This window comes from Salvia splendens, chromosome 9 (genome assembly GCF_004379255.2).
Source record: "Salvia splendens isolate huo1 chromosome 9, SspV2, whole genome shotgun sequence".
NCBI classification, from domain to species: Eukaryota; Viridiplantae; Streptophyta; class Magnoliopsida; order Lamiales; family Lamiaceae; genus Salvia; species Salvia splendens.
In genome coordinates this window covers 9726410-9737196 of record NC_056040.1, presented here as the reverse complement: position 1 = coordinate 9737196, position 10787 = coordinate 9726410, and the positions used below count along the sequence as shown (strand labels likewise).

At 32.8% G+C, this 10787-nt stretch overlaps 1 protein-coding gene across 2 annotated transcripts; it reads right to left on the bottom strand.

The window, feature by feature from the left end:
• Positions 1-8121: 8121 nt before the first annotated feature.
• On the bottom strand, positions 8122-10483 carry LOC121748368 (ethylene-responsive transcription factor ERF118-like). 2 transcript variants are annotated; one of them, XM_042142677.1, is made up of 3 exons: positions 10352-10483; positions 9671-9900; positions 8122-9575 (listed from the first exon to the last, which is right to left on the bottom strand). In XM_042142677.1, exon 3 carries the CDS (start codon positions 9366-9368, stop codon positions 8373-8375), a length of 996 nt encoding a protein of 331 aa, XP_041998611.1. In that variant the 5' UTR covers positions 9369-9575; positions 9671-9900; positions 10352-10483; the 3' UTR covers positions 8122-8372. The 2 variants fall into 2 exon arrangements, with proteins under 2 accessions (XP_041998611.1, XP_041998610.1); XM_042142676.1 differs by lacking the exon at positions 10352-10483 and having other exon boundaries at positions 9671-10255.
• Between the last annotated feature and the right edge of the window lie 304 nt (positions 10484-10787).

The following is a 10787-nucleotide window of genomic DNA, read 5'->3' as shown; positions in this document are numbered from 1 at the left end:
ATTTTGTTAGTTCGGATTATAAAGGATAGTTATTTTCTTTTATTTCGAGTTTGGTTGAGTATTTATGGTTGATTTCTTGTTGGTGAAAAGTGTTTTTGTATTTGTTTTTTACATGGATTTGTTAAGTTTTATTGGTTTATTCACTTGGTTGTAGAAAAAAATAAAAAATAAATATTAAAGATATTATTTTAATAATATTTAATGTAAAAATAAACATCATTATTATACGCTATATGACATTAGGAAATAAATCTACGTGATCACGAAGAGTAAAAACAAATATGTTTACTAGTAATTCCTAGGATTTCATTTAGGCCTAAATAATTAGATCACCATCGTCCGATGTTCGATCCATTCAAGCTTCACACTTCAATATTAAGCCAAAATTAATAAATAATAACAGAGATTTATGTTTAGCTTCACACTTCAACATGCTGAACCAAAATTGATAGTTGTACTATAATTTATTAACAGAGATTGATGTTTTAAAATAATGGGATATTGGCACCTAATATCAAGAAACTTTTAAAAAGTTAGATTTTTCCCACGAACTTTGAAATTGGCAAATAATATCACGAATTTTACCCCGAGTTTGTTATTTTCCACCAGTGAAAAAATTCTGGCTATATTAATAGATTGAAGAACAAATTTGGAGGGTGTGCTTCAAGAAAAACTATTCTCAAATATTGAAAATCTTGAAACTCTCGAAGTTGTTGTCGAGAAATTATGAAAAAAATCTGTATCATGATATTGTTTGCCGTAATTTTTTCATTGGTGGGAAATGACAAACTCGAGGTAAAGTTCGTGATATTATTTGTCAGTTTCAAAGTACGTGAGAAAAATCCAGCTTTTTGAAAATTTCATGATATTAGATTCCAATATCCCTAAAATAATTATATCCTGATTATTGAATATCAACTATACGAATTAAGTATTAAGTTCGCTCGCATGACTAGACCTGGATCTGGAGTTGACGACGGTCTTAGACTTAGAGTGTTTAAGTAATTTCAACCTGAATAATAAATTTGACGAGAGTACATAATGATAAAGCCAGCTAAAATGACAAACTCCAATTTCATTATAAATACATACATCAAAGTGGAACAGTTTTAAACAACCATATCACTCAAAGATATCTTGTTCTAAGCTTGTTAAGTGATGGAACTTTTTGTTAATTGGTTCTGACTTTTGATCTTTATGAAGCTAAATGAAGGTGATAAAGAAATAGTAATTGAATAATTCCGTGTTTTTTGTATATATATTTTCCTTTTTGGGTGTCCATTTTGTTCAAATAAATACTACTCCTAGTCTAGTACAATACTTATCTCGAGATTTATATATCCGAAATGAATTTAGAAGTAGTATAATATTGTCCATCTTTTATATACCTCCTAGCTTTATTATAACTAGTATTAACACCCGAGCTATGCACGGGACATAAGAATTTCAAATAATGAATATAAAATATAATAAATATATAGAAAATAAGAATTGAAAGCAATATGGAGATTTTAAAAAATAGAAATGTACTTATCTTGTCTCACTCAAAATGAAGAATTTACTACTCCCCAGTGAATGAAACATTTATGCAATTTTAATTTATAATCTAAGTGAAGTAATAACAATAAAATTAATGACATAAATAAGATGTGTGACTAATGATCTAAGAGTATGAATTAATTAGAATAAGATATACAAATAAAGAAAATATGTGTGAGTAAAGATGTTTATTGAAAGTGCTATGCAAGTCATTAATCCAAATAAAAGGCAAATTAATATATAAATTTAATAGCTTAATTTATATAAAAATTAATTTGAAAAAAAATATATGGAATATTAAACATATCCACATTAAATATATGAATAATTTAAATCGTATAAATTTAAAACTTCTTTGAGAAGTCAAGTTAGAAAATTTGTATTATCCAATAATCACATTTTAGTTTATTGTTTATTTCTTTCTTTTAATTTCAGACCATAGCATAACTTGATATACATTGCCAAAGACTAAATGAATTTTTTATATTGGAAAGAATAAATTCCTTACTTCCCGCCACATATACGTATAAAAAGTAAATTACTACTATCACTTAAAATAACGATAATATTTTATGCATCTTGTTTGTTTTGAATAATGTGATAATTTACACTACTCTTTATATTAAGAAGTTATACAAACTTTATAAGTTAGATTTAATTTTAAATATATATAATGTCATCTTATTCCTTAGTTTAATCTATAAACTTAGTAGTATTGTTTAATTAGAGGCGAATTAAAATATAAGAACTAAGAACTTTAATTGAGTAAATATAGGATGGAAATTGTAAGCATTACATATATGTGTTGTCGTTTAGCTTGTGAATTAATTCGGAGAAAAAGTATTGCAATAAATGATTAAATCTCAATTTTAACCTAAATAAATGGAAGGCAAACTAAACTCTCTAGCACAATTCCAATTTAACTCAAATATAAGTCTAATTAATATATAAATTTAATAACTTAATTATAAAAAAATTTAATGGTAGTGCACTATTTAAATGTGTTTTAAAACTTCTTCAAGACGTTAGCATTTTATTGGGCTATTATTTGTCCTATTGTTTTTGTCTTAAAAATTTATTTTTGAATAGAAGACACATCATCTTTTCATTTTCCCTCCAAAAAGGGAATTAAATACTCCCTCCGTCCCGGGCTACTCGCTCATTTCCTTTTCGGCTCGGAGATTAAGGAATGAGTGTATAGGACAGTCAAAAATGACGGCTGTAGGTGAAATTTTTTACTAAAAATGGAAAGAGTGCAAGTAACTTGGGACGCCCAAAAAGGAAATAAGTGCGAGTAGTGCGGGACGGAGGGAGTACTTTTTATCAAACCTGCCCTTTAGATTAGGATAGATATGATAAGCCTGTTTGTAGCGGTAAGCTAGTATGTATGGTAGAGCAAGCTGTCATATATGTTGTGACGAATTTAACTCGGATATTAAATTCAAGAATTACTCCTTGCAACAAGCTGGCATTGACCAATTTAAATCGAATATTAAATTCAAGAATTACTCATTGCAACTACCACATGAGAGGCTCGTAATACATTACACCTTTTTCAGACCCATACATTACACTTATTTTAGACCCACAAATTGGCGTGCAAGAGATTACCACAAATAATCCAAACCATAAGGAGAAGGGCCAAACTCAAACTCCGATTAACGATCGCGTAGATCAACGCTTACAAACTCATACCACATCGGAGAATGGATGCAAGTTAGATACAATATATAAATATTATCCAATTACAATTAGTTTGAGGTCTTTTAGGAGTGATTTAAAAACAAATTCATCCGGACTTGATTCAAAGCGTACAATATGACTTGACCCAAAACGGACAAATACGCAGTCAACGATTTTAACAATTGAGATAACACTGGCACAAGAGTTTCCTTGATTATATTTGTTTAAGATCTATGCAAGACTTTCTATTAATCGCCTTATTAGTAGTTACTTTGTTCGTTTAATTGGATGTTGTGAATGCAGATATTTTAGTGATGGAAGAAAGTGAAGCATATCTAGCAAACTTATAATGCTGAAGCACAGTCCCCTAATTACCCTTACTTAAATGTATGTAATCAAGCCTAATGTGAAATATTTAAAATACGTACTTTACATAATTTCATTCATAACATAAGAAGTGAAATAACATTCCAAGTAGAATCATGTTCAACAACGCACGTAACAATAAATCCTTTTTTTAGTTAATAACTAGGGCTAGGGAATCTATCATCGCCTAGTAAATTCTAGTGGAGAAACCACTATTAAATTGATTGATAAATTCTGGTGAGCTGCTAAATCACAAAAAAAATTATAACAACAAGTTTCTTCATCGGTTCATTAAATCGATATTACCAGTTAATTAATGACTGAAGGATCTAAAGAGTGAAGGGGAATTTAAAGGGTTTATAAATTTATTGCAAATCAACCGCTATTAGGGCTAATCAACCCTCTGGCCTTTTGGGACATAAATCCAAAACACCAAAGAAATAAGTATACAACAATGGGCCTTGGCCCAAACTCTTTAACCACGACCTTTTCCACTTCAATAATGCATACAGTTTATATTTCTCAAGTCAGCATTATAATTCTGGCTCGTCTTCTAATGTTTATAGCACCATAATCCAAAATTATGATCAAATCTACACCCTTAAATTTTAAAATGAGTGGATGAGATTAAATCTTACGAATTTCAATAAATAGTAAATAAAATATCAATAAAAGGGGTAAGATCGTCATTCTGTTATCATATCATAATTTTCGTATTTTTTTTATTTATATCAACATAGTGAATAACAAATATCAACACAATGACATGAATATTTCAACACAAGTACATAAAAATATCAACACATATTTATTGAGATTTTTACATGGTTTTATTGAGATTTTATATGCATTATATTGAATTTTTTTATGTATTTATTGATAAAAATCTGTTTACCAACATCCGAACGTCGTTGGAACATATGCAATTGAGATCTCGTTAGAATCCTGATAAAATTACCTTTAATTTGATATATTTTTTGCGGAAAAATAATTAAAATCGAGAGAGTTAAATAAATTTAAAAGTTTTGGGATAATTTTAATAAGAGAAAATTGACATTGATACCCTTTAATTTTAATTAATAACTATTTAAATTTAAAATATAATTCACTTGGCATTATATCAACCAGTAGATCTTCTAATCTAATGGTTAAAAATTGATTTTGATTTTAGATTGATAATTAGTTAGCAATTGATCATCTCCTCTACTCTCCTTGTAATCATAGTAACTAGAATTCCTGCTACATGAATTTCTCTTAAAAGCATCTCAACGTTTACTTTCTCGAATAAACAAACCTTCAAATCCATTAAATCAAATTTACCAGTTGCAGATAGCAAAAAATCACTTTGCCGTACGATTTTCTAGCACTCGAATCATACATGCTATGTAGATCCCTGTCAAAGCGAGTATCCAAGGAATTAATTTTTTAAAGTTGGCCCACATTATTAAGTTTAAATTAAACAAAATCAAGAGTTGGTCAACAAGAAATTTAAAAGAAATGATTCTAACACTTTACACGAGACAATAAAGAAAATATATTTGAAAAAATAATTCAAAGTAACCGACCGACAATGATATTGGGCCAATAAAAAGAAAGTCAGCCTACAATTGCGCTAATAAACTCAAAAGCATCTAGAAAATACATAAGCTATGTATTTTATTTTCACATAATCGTTTAATCAAAATTAAAACGGCTAAAAGAGAATGTGAAGCTATGACTTGAATACTATTGTCAACAATATATGCAACCGAATAAAATCATAATAAATGTAAAGGTAGAAAGAAAGTAAGGAGGCATGATGAATTAATTGGATAGTCGGTGTCACAGTCCACCATTACAATAATTCACTTTATAATTTCTTCACAAACCCCACTCTCTGCCTGCATTGCATGTGTTTATTCCAACATTTAAACGCAATAATAATTTTCACAATTATAGCAACTTTGCCATACCCACAATATAATACTATTGCATATTGGGCATGTCCCATTTTGTTAATATACTAATAATAGTGGACCGGAAATTCAACTCCTTCATCTTATATGTTGTAGGAGTAGTACTCCCTCCGTCCCGGACTACTCGCACATTTCCTTTTCGGCACGGAGATTAAGGAATGAGTGTATAGCAAAGTCAACAATTGCGGCTGTAGGTGATAATTTTTACTAAAAATGGAAAGAGTGCAAATAACTTGGGACGCCCAAAAAGAAAATAAGTGCAGGTAGTCCGGGACGGAGGGAGTATTTATTTAAAATAATAGTCAACCCACCCACAACTCAATATGTATACATATATTTAATAAATAGGAAAAACTAATAAAAACATAAACTTTTAATTCTTCAACACCAAGAAGCAACTAAAACGAACACATTAAAGCAGGGTCAAAAAATGCCACCAACTACCCCATTCATAGCAGCAGTGGACACCATTTAATTTAAGAGATGCAAAAATGGTACAAAGCCAAGAAGAAATGACCTGGCTCCAATCAAAATTATAGTTCAAAGGTGAAACAAATGGACCTGGCTTTCACAAAATTTTGTTTACTTCGGATTGTGTTGTGCTATATCATTGAATACGTGATAAATTTATACCACCCCCGTACCCCAAATATTGTCCCACTTTTATCCGACACGGATTTTAAGAAATGTAATGGAAAGTGAGTTGAAAAAGCTAGTGGATTGTGGGTTCTACTTTTATATACTCCCTTCATCCCATAGTAGATGTCACACTTGGGGATTGACATTAGATTTTAGGAGATATTGTTTTGTGTGTTAAGTAGAAAGAGAAAATAATATATTTATATTAATATGAGAGATAACTTTTTCTAAAAAATGAAATGTGACATCTTTTGGGACAAACTAAAAAGGAAAGTGTGACATCTACTATGGACGGATGGAGTATTAGTTTTATAATAAAATGTGAGTAGGAATGAGTTAGTAGAATATGGGGTCCACTATAAAAAATGGTAAAAATTGGACAAACTTTCAGGGACGGAGGTAGTATATGAAATTGTACTACTAATGTATGTATACATGTTCATAAAATGTTGCTAATGTATCGATACTAAAAGTAGAAGAAAATTATTTTATGAAGAATCTGAATGCAATTCTTGATACTTGGACTTTCTTATACCATAAAGATTATTAAGATAGTTTGAAAATTATAAAACACCCAAGTATATGAAGCTAAGCTTATTAATAAAAAAAATAGTATATCAATAACATACCATCATACACTCTTTATCCACTATTAATAGTTTTAATAGTAGATTTTGTACAAAATTTATCATAATTTGAGGTGTTTTTAATAGAGAATGAGCTTCACAAGAGAAGAAATTATAAAAAATAGTACTATAAGATAACTAATTGTTGCATACAACTCAAAATATTAAAAAAAAATATTACTCCATTGATTGTTGAACGAGTAATGAATAAATATTGTGATGAGTATTTTTCGAACAAACATAGTAGAAATTATGAAGCAAGAAATGGGTACAAGTAGGCAGCCAGCTTGCAATGAGAGAAAGGGTTACATTTATTAACGGCCTCAAATTACAGATATCCTTCGCTTGGTTTTGGTAAATTAGATAAAGCCTACACAAAACAAAATGGCCCACGCAAACACACACTCACTTCACTTTGCAAACAACCAAAATAATTTTACCTAAATTAAATCATTATTTGTACCCAACCCAATAATAATTGTGTACAGTACTATCTAAAATCATTCTAACACCTTCTATTATAACTTTGCTTGAATTGTAGGGCTAGAAACGAATTGTACTACCAAACAATATATTTTTAAAAAATACTATATATTTAACATTATATTTGTAATATGAGCCATAGGGGACACATAACTGGTACCGAAATCAAAATACCCAAAAAAATCATGAACTTTGGTCAATTTTTGGTCAATCTCGCAACTTTAAATAATTATCCATAGTTTATGATTTTAGAAATTATTTTGGCAAAAAAAATACTATGCACAGAAACGGTTCGGAGTTTGATACACGTAGTCAATCATCTCTTTAATCTTTACCCATGCACATCCCAAGTTAATAGCAATTCTGAGACAATTGGAAAAAAAATGTCAAAATTATATTATAATTGGCTATTTTTAAAAGTTGCATGACAACTTAATGATTTTTTTGCAATTTGCCCTATGATTAATAATGACATAGTTTGGAGATTAAAGTTAGATTCATGTTTGACCAAATTACATGGCAAGCAGCAAGAGTACAAAATGGAGATGTGGAAGGATAAGCAATGGAATCACAGAATTAGGAATACATAACTTTCATACCCATGTCCATGAAACCAAGACACATGGTGCAATTTGGACTACCAATAAATCTTATCACCTGGAAAACGATTTTTTTATGTTACCGAATCTTCTAAAATCATAAAGTAAGAAAGAAAGAGAGTGAGCCAGGTTGGAGAGAGAGAGTGTGAAGTGGATGACATTCCCAAACATAGTAGAGTAGTAATAATAGTGACAAGAATTGCGATTAATACTAAGTAGTGAGCAGTGTACTTAAACAAAATTGCAATAACATGATTTTACTATCTCGAATCCGAACCCCTTTGGACGGCTCAAAAAGCACAAGAATCAAAAACCAAAGGGATACTCCGAACTCTTACATAAACTCTCACCTCTCAAACCAAAGCAAAAAATACTCATAAAAACAACATTTCCAGACTGGATTATCCAGTTCAAGAAACATTGTTTCTCATTAATTAAAACCATACTTAGATAGTACTAAACAAAAATCCTAACTGAAAAACTCATAAGCATGCTATATTGAAAGAAGCCGCCCCTCCACTGATCCCATCAATCGGCTCATCGATCCACGACAGCACGTCGCCACAGGCCTCCTCCAAGTTGAAATCAAAATTGAAATCCGGCAACGCGCTTCCCTGATCATCATCACCAAAATCAAAATCCGGCAATGCACTTCCCTGATCACCATCATCAAATCCAAAAATCGGGAAGTCATCGTTGTTGAAGTCATCAAAACACGGCACGAAGCTGTCGCCGGCGAGGAAGTTCTCGAGCTCCGTATCCAAATCAATTTGATCCAATCCTCCCAATAATCCCTCATCCATTAAATGAAATTCCTCACTCTTCTCATTCTCAACCACAGCATCCTCACTCTTGCAATCGACGACCCAAGAAGTTGTCGAGCCGACATCCGCCACAGCCGGCATCGCAGACGAGGAGCTCATCTGCGAAGCAATGCTACCGCTGCTCGAATCCTCGGACACGCAGACAAAATCATCTTTCCGGAGCTTCTTCCCGACGTGCTTAGCGCAATTGCTCATCGCCTCAAACTCCATCCGCTTCATCTCATAAGCTCTAGAAGCTTCCTCAGCCAAATCGAAGGTCCCCAGCCAGACCCGTTTATGCTGAAACGGGTCACGGATTTCCGCAGCCCATTTCCCCCATTTGCGTTGCCGCACGCCCCTGTATTTTCCAGTAGTGGGATTCTGCGGAGTCTCGGAAACTGCCCTCTTCTTCTTCGAGCATTTCTCGAGATTGCCGGAGCTCTGGGATTCCAAAACCTTCGGGTTCGGATTCACCATAACTTCATGAACAAAGCGTTTGACTCTTCTATCTCTCTCCACCTCCTCTCTCTCATCGTCGGATGAGTCAGTGGCATCTGGGTCATTGTAAATGATCCGGATCTTCCTAACCTGCTTAACGGGTAGGGGTCGGACCTTCGCTTTTCCGGTCAACAAAGATTCGACGTTGAACAAAACTGGTTCTGCCATCTCTCTCATAGTAATAAACAAATTAATAACCCCTCTAAAAATCAAATCTTTATCCCAAAAATGAACAAATCAATCAACCAAAAATCACAACAAAATCGCTAATTCAAGAATCGAATCACTGAATAAAAGGAGGCGAAGCGTTGGATTCCTCACGTAAATCGATTTATCAACCGGTTTATATGAAATCCCCCAAAACAAACAACTCCAGTACAAGTCCTGCAACAGCAAAATTAAATACATTTAGACAAGTTTTGAAACCCCCCAAAAATAAATTAAGCTATAAAGAGGAAAAGGGGATTGATTTTACTCACCGTTTGGGCCTCAAACGCATCGAAACAGTCGGGAAGAAAGAGAGGTCGCTCTGCTGAATCGAACAGCAGAGGGTTTTTCGCATGCGCCGAGCACAAGTCAAAAAGGGAATCGATGAGAAACAGAGCTTGAACAGAGCTCCAGACACAAAACCCAAATCAAAACTTGCCGACATAAAATCTCTTGTCCAAGCCGCCGTACCTAAAAAGCTTTCGCCTTTTTCTTCACACCGCTTCAGGAAAAAAAGAAATTAACCAAAACGAGAGGGAAAAAATTCTATCAGCAATAGATACAGAGAGTGATAAGTGAGGAAAAGGGGTTGTGAATAAATGGTTAAGATTACTCGGACAGGCTATTAGAACGTGACAAAGATTGAATTTTTATGGTATTTGCGGAAGGGTTTTGCAGAATTTGAAGAGAAACCTCCTGTGTGCTAGGCCAGTGCGTGTAAATATAGAGTGGGAAAAGTAGTGAGGACAAAATTGGGATTTTTATTTTTTTAATCTTTAATTTGTTATTAGTTTTAACAAAATCACCAACCATCAATTGACTGACGCAAATCTCAAGAAAAATGGAAAGAAACAAGAAATATGAAAACAAAGACCGTAAAAACAATCTCTGTGTTGGCATCGAATTTCTAAAACAAATTGAAATAAATAGAATGAATACGTATTTTTGCCTACCAGCTTTGTTTTTCTTCCTGTATCGCAAAGATTGTCGCTTTCTCCCTCACTGTTTGCTCTGTGTGAAAAAACAACTTTTTCACTTTTACACTGTGGTTAGGAGTGGGGCGTCTGTCATGAATTCACTGTTTTCTATGCGGTCAAAATGGAGTGGGTGGAGTGGTGTATATATAGATGTTTGTAGAGATAGGGGTATATACGTATTTTTGTACATGGCTGGCATGTGCATACACATAGCATGATCATACCATCATGCCATAGTTGGTAAGAGATTCCTATTCAATCGGCTGATACACCGCAATACCTTTCGCAGCGCGTGATCTCACAGGTCTATTCAATTTACTTTTTCTTCGAGTGTGGTACACGCGCGAGTAACGCAGCGAATCGGCAACGTAAGCGTTTCTGACTTCTGCGAGTGGACGACAGCTCATCTCCT

Bases quoted from the DNA above. Each gene is read 5' to 3' on its own strand.
- LOC121748368 (XM_042142677.1), bottom strand. From the start codon at position 9,368: ATGAGAGAGATGGCAGAACCAGTTTTGTTCAACGTCGAATCTTTGTTG.